Genomic DNA, 22,107 nt, shown 5'->3' on the forward strand with positions numbered 1-22,107 from the left:
ATCTTCCCCAGCATCACCTATCGAGTCCTTTTGATGACAACACACACATCCTTAGTGATTCAAAGGGTGTGTTTCATCACTGAACCAGGTTCTCTTCCCCTAAAACAATGGCCCAGGTAGGATAATGTAAGAAAGGAAGCCAGAGCAGCAAGGGAGACTCCTGCGTTCCAAATCGGTGGAGGATCCTGACTGTGAAAGGTTGTGGGTTTTTTTGTTTTTTTGTTGTTGTTTTTTGCACTAGGAGGTTGATGGCACCCATTTGGCCTAAACTTTAAGAGGTAGCCAAGATGCTGAACTTATTTAGGGCTGAGTGTTCAGCACCCCGGATAGTTCTTGTGACGCTCAGATGAGTGTCTGGACTGGATTCATCATCTTACAAAATTGGAACCAGTCCACTGTCTATTCATCACATGGCCTTGGACACATCATCATCCTCTTAGAACTGCACACCTGGAAGGAATCCAAAGAATCACCGAGTCCAGCCACACATTCCCAGTTACAGGTTTTTTTATCTGCAAAGGGGAGGCGGCCACCATTAGTGTAGGATGACTGGTTTCTTGTGGGGGGGGGAAAGAACTTTTAAGACAGCGTTAGGGACTTCCCTGTTGTATTTCTCCTCCTCTAAAAGGAAGACACAGCAGCCGGCCATATCAGGTGGGCTGGTTTCTATACAGTAACCCTGGAAGACTCAAGGTTTCCAACAGAGCCCTGAGAAATTCCTGCTGATCTGGAGGAAGAGCCATCATCATCTCAACCAGGTGATGCCCGTTCACTGAATTCCTCATGTTGAAAAGAGATTCACACACAGATCAGCCTGAAGGGGCTTAAGTCCATGAACACTCACACCAAGTTAAGACGTCTTGGTAAGCCAAGGTACCACCACAACATACAGTTGTTTTTGGTGCAATGGTTTTTTCCAAGGTACCTACCTGTCAAAACCTGGCCTTAAGAAAGCAGACATCCACCCTCGTCGGTATAGGAGGGTTGATGGGAGCTGTAGTCCCCACAGAGGGGTTAGGGGTGAATGGTGGCTCTTCTGAGCCAAATTCACCTCTGCGACCCAAAGACCCTTTACGACATGAAACTGTCAGGGTCAAGGGAGGACCTCTCTGGAGGTGAACTGGACCCCTCCCATGGGGCCCACATGCTCAGCCCAAAACAGGAGGGAGAAGGGAAAAGATGCAGGTCCCCCTTTCCTCTTTCCCCGGCTATCGTCCACTTGCTTCAGAGGAGGAAAGATCCTTCCCGGGGGGGGGGAGGCCCTCCCTTTCTGTCCAGCCACATACATATCAAGCCCCTTGCTCTCCTTCTGAGAAGAAGCGCACGCCCGGCTGAACACACCCCATTTGCACAAACTCAGCCCTGAAGGCAACTGCAGACGGAGGATTCGAGAGGCAGGGAGAAGCAGGCAAGGAAAGCTGGAGGGAGGGAGGGAGGGAGGGAGAGGGCTGACACCCGATTGACTGAACAGAGCAGTTCCTGGGGCAACATCAGTTGGGACTTGGGCGCCTCCGACACAGCGAGTGCCCTGCTTTATTATGCAACCTCTTCCGTTTAATCTACACAAAGACCCGCACATACTTCTCACATCTAAGCACGAGAACCTGTTCCCATGCTGTTATTTATTTTAATATAATTTTTGCTCATGGGGCTAGGAAGTGGTGCCTGTAGGACGTGCAAAGAGGGACACACCTGTCTTGCTACCAAAGCCCTGCAGGTGCTCACAGGTAAGGAGGGCCCTGCAGCGTTCTGCCAGACCTGCAGAGACGGTCCAGGACAAGGTACGGCCCTTCAGCTGATGCTGGACTACAACCCCTATCATCTCTCTCTCCAACAGCCAAGCCGCATCTGTCATCCAAAGCTGCTTCTTGCTGGACCGTGCCGTGAGATCCTTGTGAAAGACAGCAGGATATAAAGAGCAAAGTAGATGCATGAATACGGATCAATCCATCCATCACTGTGTTTTCCTTGCCCTGATGGGACCAGGGTTGTCAAATTTCTTGGACAACATATCTCATAATCCCCTACTGCAGGCGTTCTCTCTGACTTAAACACACCTTACAGACACTGCAATGTGGCTTGCTTGAGTGCAAGCCCTAAACTGGAAGACTTTGAAGCTTAACTTGGCCTAGACTCTGCCCCCCCGCCCCCCGTTCCAAAAGAAAGCTCCCAGCTAGCACTGGGGCAGGAACAGGAAGCTTGGGTGGAGGCTAGGCCAGGCTAAGACTTCTAGTTGAGGCCATTTCTTTCAGACGAGTCACACTTAGGCATCTGTAAAGTGTGTTTAAATCTAGAAGCCGAATCTACTAGAATGGGGAATTTGTACTCAGAGGAATCCAAAAAGTCCCATCTTGTTGGGAGACCATCAAGAGGGGCCTGGAAGTCACAGCCCGCCCTTGCTCCTCAGCACACCTGGCCTTTGGCAGCCTCCCAGGTAACCGCCACGGACAAGCAACGGACCATTCCGGAGACTCAACTCACTAGGGAGGATGGCCCTCTTCTGGTGCTGGGACTCCCGAACAGCCTCTTTTTCCACCCTTTTGCTGACATGTGTTTTGAGAACTGAGCAAGGAAAGGTGACCTCAAGAGTCCTCTGAACCCAAAATAAGATATTTGGGGGGGGGGGAGAGGAGAATGTCCTTTCAAAGCAAAGCATGCTGCTCATATACCACCCCACAGCCCTTAAAGCACTCTCTGGGTGGCTTACAATTTAATTGTGCAGGCTACACATGCCCCGCCCTCCCTGCAGCAAGCTCGGTACTCAATTTACTGACCTCAGAAGGATGGAAGACTGAGTCAACCTTGAAGCCGGCTACCTGAAGCCGTGAACATCAAACTCAGGCCCCTGAGCAGAGTCTTGACCGCAGTCCTGCCGCTTAACCTCTTGTGCCAGGAGGCTCCTTTCAAGCCCCTCCTTCCCTTACGCCCTCGAGATCAGACACGGCCCCTTGGAGGCAAAAGCCCTCTTTAACGGCCAGATTCAGGACCCCTCTCTCCTCCCGCGACAGTTCAAGCCAGGTGTGAGAGGGACTACACAACAGCCCATTTATTCCAAAACTTGTTCATATTATACAACTCAAGAGGCCCCTCTGTGCATGCCCGGATAATATGTCTGCCTCCCCAACACCGCGAGGTGATGGTGAGAACGCTGGGCAGCCTCCACTTGAAGCAACCATCCATTCCTCCGTCTGTCGCTTCTGGGGCCTATGCACACACACGCACGCGCGCAATCTATCTGGCCATCTCTTCTGCTATCGTTTTGCTCATCTTCGCCCTGAGGTAGGCGGCCTTCTGCCATTCCATCTTCAAGTCATGCCATTCGTAATAAGGAACCTGCAACAAGAGGAAGAGGGAGGGGGGAGACCGAGGTCAGAATTCCCCCCCCAGGAGAGCAGCAAAGCAGGCACTCGGCGGGTGAACGCTGGCTGCTCTTTGGGCCAAAAGGGACAAGATCCCGGGAGGGCCGAAAGCCAGACTGGAGCCAGAGGAATTTCTGCAACGAAAAACCTAACAAGCTCTCACTTAGGAAGCCTTTTTGCTTTTGGTCCCGTAACAACGATGAGGATTAGTTCCTCTTTTCTTTTTTTCCCTGTACGCTGCAGGGACACTTGAACACCCTCGTTCTTGGTAGGTGCCATCCAGACGACTCCAATTTAGGGTGACCCTACGAACGGACGACTTCCAAAAGCTCCAGTCGTCAACTGCTCTGCTCAGCTCTTGCAGACTCAAGCCTGTGGCTTCCTTGAGGGAGTGAACCCCTCTCATGCTGGGCCTTCCTGGTAGGCTACCTTCCCTTTAAATCAGAGTGGCTTCCAATGATTACGGTTTTAACATGCATAAACACCAACTGATCAAAGTTCCGATTATGCTGAAGGACAGGAGGGCAAGGCAACCCTCTGCTCCCGGCTGGGGCAGAGACAGGGTATGCTTTCCTAAACAGAAAGCCCCCCCCCCCAGCCCGTCTCTGTTTGAATAAGTTGTCACTTCGGCTTGTAAGCGGCGTAGGTCATGCCACCAGACCCCCCCCAGCCACTCTGTGTCAGGGGATGACAGCCCGGGATGGGAGGAGAAACACACCGGATTCGTCCGGACGGTTGGTCAAGAACAATCTCCGACTTCTTCCACCCGGGTGACCGCCAGCGCTCGGCACCCCAGGCTGTACAAACAAGGGACTGAGCAGCACCGGGAAAACTTTAAACCTGGCCTGCCACAACTCGTCCAGGGGAACCCGCAGCTGTGGTAACCCCACAACACGAACTGGCGAACCAGCAAGACCCTGCTGGGCTGGGCTCAGAAGGTGCCGGGCAATCCTGGAGTGAAGGGTTGTTGTTTTTTAAACAGAGGCAGGTTGGCCATTTGCTGGGATTCAAGTGGACTCTTTCCCCCCCAGCTTCAACCAGAGGGTGGGCGCCGCGATCCTCGGGGTCTCTTCAGCCCTACAATCCTGTGATATTATCCTGCCTGAAAAACAAGTGGCTTTTGGGCCAAGAGCAGGCGGGATCCAGCATCTGGCACGGGTACAGGGCCACTGTGGAACCCATGCTCTGCCAAGGCCACCCTCCCAGTTCCCAACAACTACACAGAGAGCCAGTGGCCGTGTTGAATGAGACAGGTATGGGGTGGGGGAGAGAGAAAAGGGACAGCAGGTTGCAAAAACTCAGGGCCCTCCCAGGACGTCGGCGTCTGCTGGCCCAGAGCTGCAGAGTCCCTTCCCAGAAGGGACCTGAAGGTGTTCCCTGCAGGTGTCCTCAGAAGCCCTGCAAGTCTGAGCCGGCCTTCTTCACCCCGGGCTCCCACAACTCCCAGAATCCCCAATCACCGGGCACGCGGGGCTGGGGCTGGGCCGGGGAGGGAGTTCCTGACCACCATCATTTGCGAACTCGGATTCGGGGACCCCCCCTGGATTAGAGCAATGGAACAGGGCCATGCAGCAGATTGGGCAAAGCCCTGAGGCCCGACTCCGTGGTTACTGGAAATCCCACACACACCCCACCACCACCACCACCAACTGGACTTGTCAGCCCTGGCCTTGGCTTGACCTTCAACCGTCCAGGCTCCCCTCTGCAGCTCCACAGGGACTCAGGAGCAGACCAGTCCCACCCCACAATGCACAGCACGGCGGGCCACCAAGCTCTTCCGCTGATTCCAGCGCTCTGAGGACGGCCTCAAGGGGACTCACATCAACCACCAGGAACCCGGCCGCCTGGATGTGCCGCCTGGCCATGGCGAACCGGCCCAGCAGCTCTTTGCTCCGGTTGCTGAAGTTCGGGAACTCCCACCTGAGGAAGGCCAGCCTGAAACAGAGGGAACGGAACAGGGTGGCCGTTGGTGGAGAGACACCCCGGTTCCGGCCTTTCCCACCCACCCCTCGCCTCTTCCGAGAAGCATCTCTCCGGACGACAGAAGGGCCAGTGACCCCAGCACCTCTAAGAAGGTCTGTGTCCCGGCTGCCTCTCTGAAACTGCAGGGCAGTGGATAAAGCATTTCCCAAACCTGGGAGGGCAGATTTTGGGGGGCTGGGAGACAACCCAGATGGCTCTTCCAACGACAGCAAGAATGCATCTCGGAGATGCTCTCTCCCTCCCAACCTAGTGCCCAGGTATGCTGGACTGTAAACCCTTTTAATAAGGTAAGATGGCTTTGGACCTTATATGGAGAAAGTGGGGGTGGTGGTTTAGAAATATTTCAATTCACTAAATAAATAAACGGCTCGTCCTATCCCACAGCCAGCTGCTGCCCCGCACCGCGCCAAGGCTCCTGGTTTGGTAGGGTGAGAGTTCTCCTGCAGACCCCAGGAGTGTCACCAGGTACGTGTGTCCCTAAAGCCCCCCAAGACTCACCTTTTGGGCCAGGGAGGAAGAGGCTTCGACTGGGACAGGCTGGGAATCACAGCGTCTGTGACAGGTAAAGGCTGGTTCTCAGCATCCAGCACCATCACCGCGTCTGAAAAAGGGCCCAAGACGGTCAGCTCTGAGACTGGACTCCCCCGCTGAAAGGGGGACGAAGCCCCCTTGTGTGACGTGGCCCAGGAATCTAGGCAAGGCAGCTCTGAACTGGCCAGCCCCCCCTGACTCCCCATGCACGTGAGACAACACAAGATAGGTGCTGGTATTAAATTTTTCTCCCCTGCATCCCACGGAGGGGGGGGGGTGATCACGTGGGTCTGGCTCACACTCACACACACACACACACATTACGCCTGGAGTAGGTGAGCTTAAAATCTAACAAGGTTGCCAGAAAAGGGGGGGGGGAGTCGGGACCTGGGTGGGCACAGCCCAGCCTCTGGGTTCTACACCCAGGTGGCCCAGAGGGTTATCAGCCCAGCCCAACCCCAATGCTTTAATCACTTCCCGGTTCTTAAAACAATGGTTCCTTTTGGGCGAAAGACAACCAGGGGTGGAGAGCAACATCATGGGAAGCATGACTTCCCCCACAACCTCGAGAGGCTGGGGGTTGGTTTCCTTCTGAAAACCATTTTATTTCCGGGCACTGCAATTCGAGAAGGAGGCTGACAAATCGGAGCAAGTTCAGCGGAGGGCAACGAGAAGGAAAGTCCTTGAGAAAAGTTGAGCCTGAAGAAGGGGAGAGAGGAGGACAGCACATCTCCAAATCCTTGAAAGGCTGTCCTCCAGGGGAGGGGGGGGCAGGATCTGCTCTCGATCTTCCCAGAGTGCAAGACACGCAACCATGGGCTCAAATGACAGGAAGCCAGATTTTGGTTGAACATCAGGAAAACCTCCTTCTGATTTTTAAAAAAACAAAGCCTCTGCAAAGTGGTGGATGATGGTGGCATTTGGGCGATGGAGCCTTTTGGGTTCCCTGAGTAGCCAAGCATAATCCAGGGTGTGTGAGAGTCTGGGGGCCAAACTCGCCTCAGCCAGCCCCGCCGAGGGACCGAGCGAGGGGGTCTCACCCAGGAGCCAGCCCGAGAGAAGGTCCACCTCGAAGCGCACGTGGGCATCATTTCCCGCCACGGACTTCAGCACTTCTTTCAGGTCGGTCTGCAGAGGGGTGGGCATCCTCTTCGCCTGTCGCTCCTTGGTGCCCAGGATCTCCTTGGCGAGGAAAGGCCCCTTGTAGTCCGCACACTCCAGCCGGGCCGTGGCGTTGATCTGGATCAGTTTGACGAGATGGTTCGGCCTCTTTGTGTTCTGATCGCCTGCAAGAGAAACGTGGGAGGGGAGAAGGGAGGGAAACGACGTCACTGAATCCCAGCAAATGCCAACCCGCCTCTGTTTTTAAAAAATCCCTCCAGTCCAGTGCAGTGAGGGGGCCTCTGGGTGCAGCTGCCCTGGGGAGGAGAGGTACCTTCTCCAACCTCTGCCCCAGAAAAAGCCCAGGAGTCCTGGGGATGTCATAAGCTCTGCCCCAAATACTATTTATTTCCTTGGGAAGCAGCGCCCTCTCGTGGCTGTTGGTCAATTCCACGTCTCTGCTGGATGCCAGAAGCAAGGGTCTGGCCAACAACGCCACTGTCTGCCTCTTCCTTCGGATCTTGACCGCCCCCCTCCTCCCTGGGGCCCTCGGGACAGGATGCCCTCGTACTTAAGAACTGAAGGTGGAACTTGGGCTCCAGAATGCGTTGCAGGTGGGCAGCGTTTGCTTGCTGCAGTATGCAAAGGGACCATACCAGGTCCAAGAGCAGGTCGGGATCCAGACTGTCCAGGTGGTTCTCCAGCCCTCTGTGAATCTGGAAAAGAGGAGAGCGTGAGCACCAGGAAGAGAAACCTCAGCGCCACTCTGCAGCAAGGCCCTGGGTAACGGATGCGACGTAAAACCAGACACTCAGCACTGGAAGGCTGCGCGCCCTCGCCTTCAAAACCCCACCTAACCAAAACAGTCCCTCGCCCTGCAAAAAGAGGAAACGCTGGTTACATTTCTGCATCAGCTGTATTCCTGAGCACTATTTTGGAGGGCTTCTCCTGGAATCTCCCAACCAGAATGGCCACCGGCCCAGCCACGCTGCTCGGGGGGGGGGGGGGGGAGAGAAGCCTGGAAGTCTGCTGCTTGGTTTCATTTCATGTCCAACCCACTTTTATTCTGCTGCAGGAAACCAGGCATGTTTACAACATTATTTTAAAAAAGAGGCACTAAACAGAGGAGAAGCTATAATAATTAAGATGTAATTAAATGCACAAACATACCAGAAGACCACTGATTGAAAACATTTCAGCAATACACACAAGAGCAGGAAAACTGGCCTGCTTAAAGGGAAATGGTCTCCTCTGACAGCAGACACACGGGAAGGAGGAAGCCAACCTGGCCTTGCATCAAGAAGCACAACCAGAATCCAGACACTCTGAATCCACCATAAAACATTCTCACACGCTTCTCCCCTCGTCCGTTTTCAAGCCCTCCCTTCCATTCTGTTCCACCTGCTTCTGCTCCACAGTAGGAGGGACCCTGAGATCTCCCGACTCACAAAACTGGCTGGGCAACACGGAAACTTGAACGGAATGACTGCTAAAATGAAAACAAAATGTTCCAAATCGGGTGTCTTCAACAAAGGGATGGAACAGGATTTAGGGGACTGGATTCAAATCCACGCTTGGCCACGGACACTCACGAGAAGGGTGTCGCTAGCAAAACCACTCCTTAAAATGCTTCACGTCCTTGGAAGACTCTTGTTATGACTGCTTTCCGTCAGATGCAGTTTGGTGGCCCACCAAGTGCATGACATGAAAACAGGCAGGAAAGGTGTCGGACAGACCTCTGGGCCCAGAGAATCGGGCCACACTCCCATCCAACGGCTTTTATCAATTTTTCAAATTACTGTGACTCTTTTATTCAGTCTGCATTGGGACAAGTATTATCATTTTTCTGTTTCTGTACTGAGCACAAGGTATTAATAACTGACATCTCTCCCAGTCTCGATTCCATGGCCCATGTTCGTGGTTCTGCCACGTTCGCAGTTCTCCCTACGGGAGAGTGGGGACGCAAAGGTCACATCCAGATGGATGCAGCGCACAACCACGACACCCACACCACCACAAAGGACTCACCATGCCATAGAAAGCCTCTCTGTTGCTGGGGTGAAAGTTCAGATGGGCCAGTGACAGGATGATGCTGCTGAGATGCAGGGGGGTGAGCCTCTTCTCATTGTCCAAAAGGTACTGAGAGCAGAGGAAAGGGGGGGGGGGACATAGTTCCTTTATTCCAAACTCTTCTGCATACAAAGGTCAGTAACAAAACATAAAGCACCAAATGTCAACAGAGACAGGAACCAAAGCCAATTCTAACCAATGCGTTTCAAAAACACAGGACGGAAAAATAAGAATAATTTAAAAAACAGTTAAGGAATGGCTTGGACGGAACAGGAGATTTAACTGCTCCTGGCCGGAAGAGGCAGCCTATGGTGGTTTGTTTTTAATTGTAAAGAAAAAAATAGCAGTGCCCGGCAACATGGAAGCGTGCGGTGTTGCTTGTAACTTGCTGGCCGGGGAACTCACGAAACTCCACACCTCCTTGTTTGCTCACATCCGGGCAGGCCAATGGGCCCCAAATGCAGGACTTGGTCTGAAATGGGTCGCCCTGGTCTGCTACATTCCAGGTCGATCTGCTCATAATATAAGCCCTAACCCAAAAATAAGCCCCAGTTCAGTGAAAGCCTGCCCCCCCCCACCATTGTGCAGCAACCAGATTAAGGTGACATGACTGTATTTGAATAAACGTAGATTGTTGTACATGAAAAACAAAATTCCCTGAAAATAAACCTTAATGCGTTTTTTTCTGTAGCAATAATTAATATAAGATCCTGTCTTATTTTTGGGGAAACAGGGCATCGATCTATCTATCATCTTATGTTATCTAGCTAGCTAGCTGATGTGAAAATACATGTGCTTCAAGCCCCCCCCCAAACTTTCCTCAAACTGCCCAGCAAAAACAGACTTTCTCCCCCTCCGGCTTCAATTATTTCTGGAAATTTCACATCTCCAGGTTCCTTACATGTCCAAAAAGCAACGCAGGATCCAGAAGGCTGAACGGAGGCCCCCGCGCTCTCCCGGCTCCCCTCGCCACCGGGCCTGCCGCCTCCTCGGCCTTCAACCCCCCCCCAGCCTTCCTGGCTCTCCTCTGGGCCACTTACCTGCATGAAGGCTTCGAAGAGAGGCAGGTTGAGCCACTTCAGGTAGGCAAAGGACCTGACACAGCGGGTCACGTCGTTGGGCGTCATCTCCGGGATGTACGGCTGGAGCTCCATGGCAATCTTTTGGAAGAGCTGAGTCTGGTGGAAGTTCAGCTTCGCTTTGTGGGACAAGAAGAAAGTAGTCGCCCGTGGGGAAAAAAAGGGGAATGCCTCTGAGCACAGAATCAGGGAAGGTGGTGGGGACCGGGGGGGGGGGGGAGAGACAAGAGGCCCAGCAAGGCGCCTGGAGATGAAATCAACTACAACTTTGGAAAAGTTGTCCATTTTGTTTTTTAATTACAGTCCAGAAAATATCTTCTTCCGGTTTTGAAATAAAGTCCACCCCACTTGAAGATTTAGAAACAAGGCTGCACTTCCACAGAGTCTCCTCTGGGTCAGGAACTCAGGGGGTGGGGGTGGACACACGTGTTTCCTGGAACCCCAGCTCAGCCCTCCCTCCCGGTGGGGGCTCCCCTCCCACTTGTTTGTTAAGGACACAGAAAGGGCTGCCCTGAAGCCAGGTTTCTGTAACGCTCAGTACAAAAGAGTATATAAACCTGCACACAATAAAGAGCATTCTGTCACCTATAACTTGTAGGGATTTTGGGCCTGACCCACAAGTGTGAATGACTGACAGCATCTCCTACGGCCACCTCCCCTGCTCTGAATTTCAGGTAAGGAATGCTCTCAGGGTCCTCCGACAACTGCGTAACAGCCCCAGGCAGACTGATGGGGGGGAAGGACAACAGGAACAGCGGCAACTGTTTTTCAGGCTATTCTGTGCAACTTGCCCAGCTTCCCTTACTCACAGGAAGGGACGGGGATCTCAGGCAAGCAAGTAAAGAAGGCCCCTTCCCCAATCTACCCAACCCCTGCTTCGGGCTTCCGAGACTTTGCCGCGGACCTTTCGCCCCACTCACAAGCCTGCCTTCACAAAGAGAAAGCCGAAAAGCTTGAGAAGGTTTCCACCTGGGAGCCGAATCTTCAGATTTCTCTATCCATCCCGCATCGGTGGGCGATGTTTATCTTTCCACAGAGCACACAGGATGCGCCTTGCGCTAAGCATTTGTCCCTTCCGATGCAAGGGCCTCAAGGCCATCTCCTGCCAGGCCAGGCCAGCCCTGGGACTCTTCTCTCGCCTGGGCTGGCTTTCGCTTGAGCTAAAACATCTGCTGTGGCCCCTTCCTCTCCCCTTTTTAGGGGGGAGGGCTACCATTCAGTGGCCCAGGCCTCTGCTTGGTGAGCAGAAAGTCAACAGTTGCAACCCCAGGTCTATAAAAAACGGGTGAAGAAATTAAGAATCCCACCAGGGAAAGCGAGAACGCCATTTGCTGAGGGCTGGAGCTGGCATGGCCGGGCAGATGGAGCAAGGGTTTTTCTTAGCAACCTTCGGAGGGTGCTAAAAGAGGAGGCTCCCACTCGAGAATGTCCTCAGGCTCTTGGTATCAGAATTCAGCAAACACGACCTGAAGCTTGGGGCCGCTCACCCCCTTTGGGGAATTCAACAAGCAAAATCCTGCAACCCGCCAGGACAGTTCTGGTAAATCATCTCCGATGCTAGCCTGGGGGGCAGCTAATCGCGGTTAAAAACACAACTGATAATCCCTAGCCTCAAGGGCATACCGTATTTTCCCATGTACAAGATGACCCCCCCCATTTTTCTAATCCAAAATTAAGAAATCGAAGTGGGGTTTTAGCAAGTGTAGGGGGAAAGGGATGAAAGCGCTGCTAGCACTTGTTTTTGTTCTCTCCTCAGCTTCCTTCCATTATACACGGAAAAATACGGCACGTACACAGAGCCAGAAAACATTAATAACCTAAAACATCCAAAAAGGGAAGAAACCTGGACAGCCAGTCAAAAGCAATAAAGAATTCATGGGTCCACAAGGGCATCAAATGGAAAAGGTATCTAGTAAAGGTCTCTTCAATCACTGTGGTTTTTACCTGTCTCTTGAAAGCCAGAAGGAAGCCTGGCACGTATCTGCGAGTAACGCTTTCTAAAGCAATGGGGCCACCACCGAGAAGGGACGGTTCCTGGTGTCAGTTTTCCGGGCCTCTCTAGGGGTGCCCACCCGCAAACAGGATGCCTGACACCCATCTGGTTAGCAAATCTTGGACTGCAACCCCCAGCTGTTCTCCCTGGAAGTAACTCTGCCAAGCTGCACTGGAATTTCTATGGCTGAAGGGCTGCTCTGCTCCTTCCTCTCCCTCTGGTTTAGGCCAAACTCAACGACGCGCTCTTGCGCCTGGTGCGCAGCCTCTTCCGTCTTCCCTTGGAATACCCAACCTCGATAAGGCCCTCTCTTGATTCCCACACCTGTTGTCCTTCCTGCCACCTGGTTAAGCTGCTCTTACTCCCACCTTCGCTGTAACTGCAAAACTTAACCACATGCCCCCCCCCGCCTTTGAAGGCAGGTGGGCCAGGAAAGAAACGCACCCCACTTCCTGTTCCTTGCAAACGCCTCTCTCCCTTGGGGCATGTCATAAACATTTGGGAACAGGAGACCAATTCGGAACAGGACGTGACCAAAAGAAGCGACGCTCTCTCTGATCGGACACGACGGGGGCCTCAGCCAGGGAGGGGGCCTGCCGCGGCAACTCACCATAGGCAAAAACCAAGTCCACCAAAACGTTTGGGCTTATTGCTAATTGCTTCTGGACCAAGTAGTACGACAGGGCCCGCAGGAGAGGGATGGAGCGGTTGTTCTGATGTGCCAAGGTCATGGCCACCTTCCAAATGTCCTCCAGGGAAAACTGATCCGCTTTCTCCAGGGCCTGCAGGGGGGAAAAAAAGGCTTGGCATCAAACATGCACACAGAGAGAGATTCTTCGGGGCTTTGGACACCGCATGGGCACGACTAGCGCAGGTCATCCAAAGAGAGCCGGACGCACCCCTTGTACAGCTAGGCTCAAGGCATGAAAGCCAACCTGCTAAAGGAACTCAGAAGGCTTTTCCTTTGCTCACTGGGTCCAGAGGGCTGGAAGCTTTAAAGAGCCGTTTTTGCAGAAAGACCTTGAACACATCTGCAAATCTCTCTCTCTCCCACCCAACACCCAGTCCGGGACATAACCAATGGCCACGCTGGCTGAGGATGGCGGGTGTCAGTCCGATACATCTGGCAGGTACTAGATTGGGGAAGGCAGGTTAACAAGAGCTTCCTCTTTGAGGATCTTGCTGGATGCCACACTTGCCGGGGCAAAGACGCTATGACACCAGCCCCCATCCCTCTGCACAGTACTCCTTGCAGATCTATGCTGGGATACACGTCACGCGGCACCCTATCAACAAGGGACAATGGGCTAAAAAAAAAAAGCAAAAGCAAAGCCTGCTGCTTCTATATTGCTCCGCAGCATTTCAAGCACTCTCTCGGCGGTTTCCAATTCAGTTATCCAGGCTACACATTGCCCTCTCCTTCCCCCAGCAAGCCGGGCACTCAATTTACCAGCCTCAGAAGGATGGAAGGCTGAGTGAACCTTGAGCCGGTTACCTGGGACTGAACCCAGGTCATAAGCAGAGTTAGGGCTGCAGCGCTGCTGTTTAACCACCGCACCATCTGGCTCCTTTTAAAGCTTGTGCTTTAGCATCTAGGTTGAAGTCCCTGCCTCATCCATCATCTCAATGGGAACCTCACTCAGCCTCACGCATCCGTGGAATCCTCCCTGGCGGGTTGCAAAACACTCGGTGGCGATAAAGCAAGAGGGAAACCCCTCACTCTTAAAGACCAGAGCTTACAAAAGTCACCCTTTTGGGCCGACAGCTCTACAAACTCTCCAGCCAGTAAGGGCAGAGATTCTGGGAATGACCGTCCCACGTCTCCCAGACCACTCCGGCCTCTACCTTGTCCTCCAGTCGCTGCTTGAGGGTGGGCGAGAGGTAGGCCATTTTCGTCACCAGCACCACCACGCTCCGAGAGTCCTCGATTTCTGTCCAGCGCAGCTCCAGTTTCTTCAGCAGCTCGCTCAGGAGCCGGTTCTTCTCCCTCAGGACGTCCACGGTGAGCAGCTCAGTCAGGGAGACCAGATTCTTGTAACTCAGCTTGTGCAACCGCCAACGCACTTCCTCCTCCACCACACAAAAGTCCTCCGTGCCCAGCGGCTCCCCCAGCAAGTAGAGGCTCTTCAGGAGAGCGACCAAGTTTGTGTTTGTGACGAGGGTGACCTGGACAGAAGACGGGAAGGTTAAGAGGTGTCAGTGGAGATCCAGAAGCAGGTTTGAGAACTTCTCAGAGAAGTAAGGCAGCTCACTGAATCTTTTATGGTTTTGGCCACAGGCCCTCCCCTGACCGATTCCCCCCAAGTCCGACGGTGAGCCCGTCAGCGTGTTCCAAGTGGCACAGGTGTTTACCCAGTTTTGCTTTCATGTACCTCCAAACCAGGCTGGGCAAGATATAGCCTGAGGGCCACACAGCGCCTCCACTAATTTTTGTGGTGAGCTGGAGTGTAGATGGTGTGCCATTCACCTGGGGAATTTCTGTGCCACAAGAAGCAGTGATGGCGGCTGCTTTGGAGGGCTTCAAAAAGAAACCAGACAAACTCAAGAGATGATGATTCCATTCTTTAAAAAAAACTGCTGGTTTATGAATGCGGGATACTGTGCTTTCTTACTCAAGATTCAAAAAGCTAGGAAATGGCACAATATCGCTGCACAATAGCCAGCAAGAAAAAAAGATGCCAGGCTTTACCTTGCAAAGAGCAGCTTGAATGTGGACGACACCCATGGTCGCAGTCAAGGTGGTATACCGGATCCCCTCTTGTGCTCACTACCATTCACAAAGGGACACCACGCAGGAGAAAACCCCAGAAGCTTCCCCCCCTTTCAGTTAACCACTTCTCACCCAAACACAAAGCAACTGTCAGGACTGTTTTTCAATAAGGGTGAATGATCCTCTTGGGATGCCTGCTGGGGTGTGGGTCTCAACAGATGCCTAGATATACATGCCTGATTCTAGTTCTACCTACCCATGACATCTGACCAGCTTCTTTGGGGTACAGAGGCTCTACCCAAGGCCAACATATTCTAACTTCTGTCCGCACCTCTCCTCCCATATCACACACAGCTTTCCACTGTGCTCATTGCAGTAGCTTAGCATATGCCGCTGGGATCCCCACTTCGCCTTCGCCACAACGGTACCGACAGCTTAGACTGGACGTGATAGGAAGAGTGGGGCGAATGTATAGTTTCGGTAACCAGAGGAATGCCTTTCTTCTCGGCAAAATCTGAAGAAAGTGGTGGAAAGGTAGCAGAGTGGCTTCAAGGTCTCTTTCATCTTGCCACCATCGTCCAGGGCACAGGAAACTGCACTACACCGTGAAGGGCCGTGGGTAAAGTCCCATCTCAGTCACTTTAGCTAAGAATGGAAGGCCGTCTCCCTCACAGGACTGCGGTGAGGGAAAGCCTCGGAAATTGGAAATCTCTTTATGAATTACAAGCTAGAACATGCCTAGCAAAGAATGGCCGAGAAGGCAAAGGGGCTGGAAACCAAGCTCTACGGGGAACAGACGCGGGTGTGGCATCTGTCACGCCCGGGGAAGAGGTGGCAGTGCACCCATCTGAAGGGCTGCCACCCGGAGGGCAGAGCGGGCTTGTGTTCTGCCCCCATGGAGGAGGAGGAGCTAAGCCAATGGGTTCCAATGACAGGAAAGCAAATTCTGACTCAAGGCGAGGAAGATCTCTGGAGGCCGTAAGAGCCGCACGCCCAGGGAACAGAACGCCATGGACTCCCTTGAGCAGGAGGTTTCTAAAAGGGGCTGGAGAGCCGTCTCATAGTCATGCTTCAGCTGTGAATTTTTTGCTTTGGCGGGAGACTAGAGGAGCCCCCCCCCCCGCACTCAAGCGCCATGAAACTCACCCGCTTGGTGACTGTTTTCAACAGGTCTTTGAAGCGCTTATCTTTCCTGACGTCATCGGCTTCCCTCTTCTTCTGGTTCACCATGTAGGAGAGCCTAGTAATAATCATGGCGGCCTGGTTGGCATTCACGGAGCAAAGGTCCACTGAACTCAAGAGCTCCTGGGCGGTGGAGCAAGCGTGGAGGAGGTTCTCCACCTTTCCGGGGTCCTGCGGCAAACGTTTCGTCTGCTCCTGGGCACAGAGCCCGCCTATCTGCACGGAACGGTGGCAGGTGGTCAGCAGGGCCAACCGGAGTCGGGAGGACGCCCCGGCGGCGCTCGCGACTTTGCCGCCCGCCAGCGCAGTCCTCGCTTGGACACCGAGGGGGAACGGGGTCCGGGAAAGGTGGCAACAACGACGGATGACATTGGCGGCCATTTTACAGCTACAGAGGTGGTGAGCGAGGAAGCCGAGGGCACCGGGGTGCGCTGGAGATGCATCAGCTCATCGCCACGGATCTGCCCAGGAGGAAGAAGAAATTAGATACAGCTCAGCAAGAACAGGAGAGGAAGGTCAGTCTGAGCTTTTAGGGCTCCCACATCCTGAAACAAGGCGTGCTCTGGGGTCCCAACCCTACTCTTAGGAAAGCACAGCTCTCTGGAACTCTTTTAAAATCATTTTAATCTCTTGGATCATTGTGATTTTGAAGGTTTTGGGGTTTGATCTGTTCATACATTGCATTAATTTGTTGTAGTCATGTTATCTAGCCACCTTGAATATTACTTTTAATGGCCAAGCAGGAGATAAATAGAATAACCCAACAACTCAGAAACGGGGGAGGGGGGGCTTGATTTAAAAACATTTTAAAATCATATTTTTAGACTATTAACATTTTTTAAAATCATTTTTAAAATTTAAATCAAGTTGATTTTTAAATAATGATTGACTTTTATCCACCCTGTTTAGAAAGTCATTCTACAATTCTATTTAACCTGAACATGACAAATTTTGGACACCACATTCCTAAAGTGGCAATGAGAAACTGAGCATAAAGGTAAGAACTGAAACCATGCTGTAAAGCAAATTGTAACTTTAAAATATATATATATACGTGTATACAGACTTGGTCTGTGAGAAAAGGAAAATAAAAAGACAAATAGAAATGATGACGTTGCAAACGAATCAAGAAGTGAGAATTACAGAATGTCAGAACTGAAAGATACCCAAGGGTCATTGAACACAGGAGCCTTGTGGCTCAGTGGTTAAACTGCAGTACTGCAGTGAAGACTCTGCTCACATCCTGCATTCAGTCCTGGGTTCAGATAACTGGCTCCAGGTTGACTCAACCTTCCATCCCTCCAAGATTGGTAAATTAAGTACAGTACCTAGCTTCCTGAGGGGGGAGGAACAATGTGTAGCCTGTATAATTACATTGTAAACCGCCCAGAGTCTGTTTTAAGCACTATGAGGCGGTATATACAAGCAGGATGCTTTGTTTTTTGACCTGACGTCTTTAGAAATCCACAGCTACTCTATCACTGACAGGTGGCCCAATGGAGAGAGCCTACTACCTACCAAGGCTGTCTGTTTCAGGGCTGAGCAGCTCCTGCCATCAGGAGGTTCCTCCTAATGTTTTGATAGCATCTCCTTTGTCATAATTTGAATCTGTCACTTTGAGTCCTACCCTCTGGAGCAACAGGAAACAAGCCTGCTCCGTCTTCTTCTGCGTGACAGCCTTCCAAATATTTGAAGTCACAGGACTTTCAGCCTTTTCTCTTCTCTAAGCTAAACATAATCAAATCCCTCAACCTTGGGCTCTGAGCCGTTCACTGTCCCGGTTGCCCCTCCTCTGGTCATGTTACAGCATCCCAGGTTCAATCCCGGGTAGACAGCTAAAGGTTCAATCAGCCTTCCAAGGTTGGTAAAGGGAGTACCCGGCTTGCTGGGGGCCAGGAAAGGGCAATGTGTAGCTCAGTAATTAAACTGCAAACTGCCCAGGGAATGCTTTAAGTGCTACGGGACAGTATGTAAGCAGCACATTTTTCTACTCCAGAGAAGACCTGACCAAAGCAGAACAGAATAGTAAAATGACTTTCCTTTACGTGGACGCTATGTTTCCCTAGATGCAATTTCTCATTAGGCCAGCATTTTTGTTGCTGCACAAGATTTTTGACTCATGTTTACCCCTGTGGTCTACCAAAACCCCCTAGCTCTTTCTCCACTGTACTGCTGTCAAGGCAGGCATCACTCATCCTTCATCTGGGCCTCTGGGTCATGCCCTAATGGACATTTTTCCTGCTGAAATTCATGCTGTTTTGACCCATATAGAGCCCCAGAGAAAAGAACACGGCATCCCCTTCCACAAAAACATTTAAGAACTGGAAAGATGCATTTTCCAAATGCTGTATGTACAAACTCTCCTGTCTCAAGGAAGGGCAGAAGGCTATTCGACTTCCCCAGATTCCTTTTAGGTCACTTTTTTTCCAGCAAGATTCAACAATGAGAAACCCGGAAATATTTCTAGACCAGGAAATAACCAACTTCCTGGTAGACATTCCTCATTCAGCAATGTCAGGCTGTGCTAAAGGATGCACGGGGGAGGGGGGGTGTCCTTAGCACCCTTGCATCCACTCATGCTCACACCCAAGCTCAAATTATTAATGGGGAAAAACTGAAAGCAATTAATTCAAGCACCAAACTACAAACAGAGACCTTTCAATCAACCAAAGAGACTTCTCAGTGAAAAGATGCCACCCCAACATCATTATTGTACAACTTACAAAATTAAGCAATTGCTAAAAGCAACGCAGGCCTAACGGAAAAGGAGAAGAGAGGGGGCCTGAAAGGAAATGTATGAAAGCGTTATGTCCTCATGTTGGTTGCCTATTAAATACTGCAAGACTTGTTGATTTTCTTGCAAGAGCCTAACACAAGGGTTACACACATACACACAGAGAGAGCGAACCCCTGATCCCTAGCCAAGGTGGGCAATCCCTTTATTGAACCATTAAAATATCCCCAAAGCTGAATCTTCAGAATTGTTCATCAGGCTGGGCGTTACATGTTGTGTTTGTGGGTAGGTGAGAAAGAGCAAAATCCCCTATTTATAATTGGCTAGGATTGTGAGGGACATGGTGGCGCTGCGGGTTAAACCGCAGAAGCCTCTGGGCTGCAGGGACAGAAGACCAGCCGTCATAAGATCGAATCCACGCGACAGAGTGAGCGCCTGTCGCTTGTCCCAGCTCCTGCCAACCTAGCTGTTCAAAAGCATGTAAATGCAAGTAGATAAATAGGGACCACCTCGGTGGGAAGGTAACAGCGTTCCGTGTCTAAGTCGCACTGGCCATGTGACCACAGAAAGTTGTCTTCGGACAAAACGCTGGCTCTATGGCCTGGAAACGGGGATGAGCACTAGAGTTGGACACGACTGGACTCAATGTCAAGGGGAACCTTTACTAGGATTGTGAGGGCTTTTTGTTTTTCTCCGGGACACTGCAGTTTGAAGTGCAGGGTGTCTGTTTGTATCCTTGAGGTTCACATTGGGCTTCAGGTCAACATTAATCACTCCTTTTACTTTCTCTCCCTCTCTCTCCCCCTTATATACACACATATATACTGTATATATAATAAATAATTAAAAACTACACAATAATGTGACGATCGTATGCTTTTGAGCTTGCAAGAACTGAGCAAGGATGTCCGTAACAGGCTGGTTTGGAGGCCGCACATTCACAGAGTTGCCTTGAGGTCCGGGTGATTGCATAAAAAAGCACCACAGCTGGAGAGTGAAAACATGTGCCTCTACGCCTGGTTGTATAACAGATAGGAATTCACTCATAAGGGCGTTTACACAGGATCCTGACAGTCTCTGTAAGCATTCTCTTTGGATCCTTTCGGGGAAACCAACCAACGAACCCTCATGAATACAAAAGCGGGTTTGAAACGATTAAGGCGACTTCCAGAGAAGAAGCCTCAGAAGGCTCATAAGCCTTGACGGCAAAGGTGGGCGATTTCGGGGGGGGGGGGAGGAGGCAGATGATGCTCTGCTCGGGGACCCTAAGAATAACTGCGAATTATTTTCCTCCCCCTCTTAGTTGGGTCTCATCCTCCACCTTCAAAGGAGAACTCCTGTTGGGATATGTTTTTTCGCGGGGGGGGGGCGGAATGGAATGAAGGCGTTGCCCGGCCTCGATTTCTCCCCTCGTCTGCCTTTTCGGACTGGACGGGCCCCCCCACAGAGGGGCCTCCCCATCATCATCATCATCATCATCATCCTCCTCCTCCTCCTCCTCCTCCTCCTCCAAAGGGGGGGAGACCCCCATCCCCACCCCAAGCCGCCCCTCCCCTCCCGGATCCCACCCCCTTACCCTTCCCCTTCTACCGAGCAAGGCCTCTCGCCTCCCCCCGGAACGATCCGCCTCCGCCTCCGGGTCGCCAGCCCTGACCTCGACCAGGCGCCCGAGCGAGAGGGTTAACATGCCAGGAAGCCGACTGGAGGAGAGAAGGCGCGGCCCGAGGGCGTCACTTCCGGCGCGACGGTCAGACCCGAGGTGGGCGTTGCGTCAGAGCGGTGGGCGGAGCCTATTTCCCGGGTCCCGCCTCCCCCACGGCTGAGCTTCTCCGAGGAGGTCTCTCGGGAGCGGGTCGGGAGGAGTTGGGGGGGGGGAAACGGGGAAGGCTGACCGGGCAGGAAGGAATGCCTCCAAGGGCGTTTACTTCTGAGTAGACGTGCACAAAGTTGGGCTGTAAATTTTTTTTTTATTAGATTTATACCCCGCCCATCTAGGTCTACCCTAATAATAACAGCAGGCTCCCCAGGATGGCATGAGCATGCGTGCATTCATTCGTTTGCCATCCCACCCCCTCCGACCAAGGGTGGAAACCAGGGTGGTTCACAGCAAAAGGCGACCTTCTCAGGTGCAGTCAAATTGAGCTCAATCGCCGCAACCCATTAAAACACATTTAAAACGTATTTTAAATTCGCGAATGCATTTTAAACGGTTGGCAGATCGTTCTTAAGCCGCTAAGTTTTGAAAAGCCAGTCGGAATAAAGATGTTTTTCAGAGACTTCTTGAAAGACAACAAGGAGGGTTTCAGAGGGCAATTCGTTCCACGGAAGAAAAACTTGAGATTTCTCTTTCCCGAGTCTTTCCCCCGCAGCTTTCTGCACGCAGATGCTCGGCGAAGAACTCCACGTTAGCACTGATGATGATCGTGGGCTATTTCTCACTGCCCCTCCGAAAGACGTTTGCAAAGTGCAACCGGGAACCCGGAATTGCACCACACGGGCTATGAAATGCCTCTATCCGAACTCTATGGTTCAGGCCCATTGGCCAGCGGGAAGGAAGCCGGGGAACGACGCCGGCGTCGCCGCCATCTTTTCTCAGGGCACGGCTTTTCAGGCTCTTTGGAACTCTCTGCTCCTTTACTGTCGGCCCGCTTTCGGTCTTCCTGCTTCCTCTCCTTTCCAAATGCCTTGGATGCTGAAGCATAGGCAAAGATTGGGGGGGAGGGGGGGGAATCACGCATTGGGACTACAACTCCCAGAATGCATAGGCAGTTCCAGGAATTATAATCGGGAAAAGTAACTTTCTCCATACCTGACCCGAGGTGAGGGCAAGAGGAGCAGGGATCTTTACCCAAAGTTTCAACTGTCCTGAGATATACGTTTCTGCTGGAGGAAGGTTTTCTCTTTGCCAAGGCGCTGGCAAGCGATGACCTTGTCATGACCTTCAGCTGAAGGGGAGAAACCAGCCCTGCTCACTGTCTCTCTTTCAACCCCGCCTTTCTCCTTTAAAAGTACCCAGGGTGGCTTAATATCAGTAAAAGACAATGTTTAAAATCTAAAAACACGTATTTCATGGAGTGCTCTAAGACCAGCCCTCGTTCCCGACATGCCTGCCTGCAGAGACCGGCGCCCTCCTCTGATTTGAAGCATTTCTCGCCGTGCAGTCCTCAGTCTGAGGCTACCCTGCCTTCGATCCACTCGCCTTCAGCCTCCAGGCGCTTTTGTCGGACTCCCCGCTGGCAGGAACGGGGCTTGAGGGCCCGTAGGATCCCTCCCGACTCTGCAGTTCTCAGATTTGATGAATGACAGAACTCGGGGGCTTAAGGCAGAGGCTAGGGGGGGGGTTCGATTCCCCCTAGTACTGGGCC

General features: G+C 52.1%; 1 protein-coding gene across 1 annotated transcript; it reads right to left on the reverse strand.

Annotated features, from left to right (window-relative positions):
- Positions 1–3,031: 3,031 nt before the first annotated feature.
- TBRG4 (transforming growth factor beta regulator 4) lies at positions 3,032–20,477 on the reverse strand. Its single transcript, XM_020800203.3, has 11 exons — positions 20,333–20,477; positions 15,973–16,469; positions 13,962–14,282; positions 12,727–12,898; positions 10,085–10,242; positions 9,003–9,113; positions 7,546–7,690; positions 6,914–7,159; positions 5,841–5,943; positions 5,180–5,294; positions 3,032–3,333 (listed from the first exon to the last, which is right to left on the reverse strand). The coding sequence occupies exons 2-11, from the start codon at positions 16,387–16,389 to the stop codon at positions 3,232–3,234; spliced, it is 1,890 nt and encodes a 629-aa protein (XP_020655862.3). The 5' UTR covers positions 16,390–16,469; positions 20,333–20,477; the 3' UTR covers positions 3,032–3,231.
- Positions 20,478–22,107: the final 1,630 nt, after the last annotated feature.

Source organism: Pogona vitticeps, chromosome 6, assembly GCF_051106095.1.
Source record: "Pogona vitticeps strain Pit_001003342236 chromosome 6, PviZW2.1, whole genome shotgun sequence".
NCBI classification, from domain to species: domain Eukaryota; kingdom Metazoa; phylum Chordata; class Lepidosauria; order Squamata; family Agamidae; genus Pogona; species Pogona vitticeps.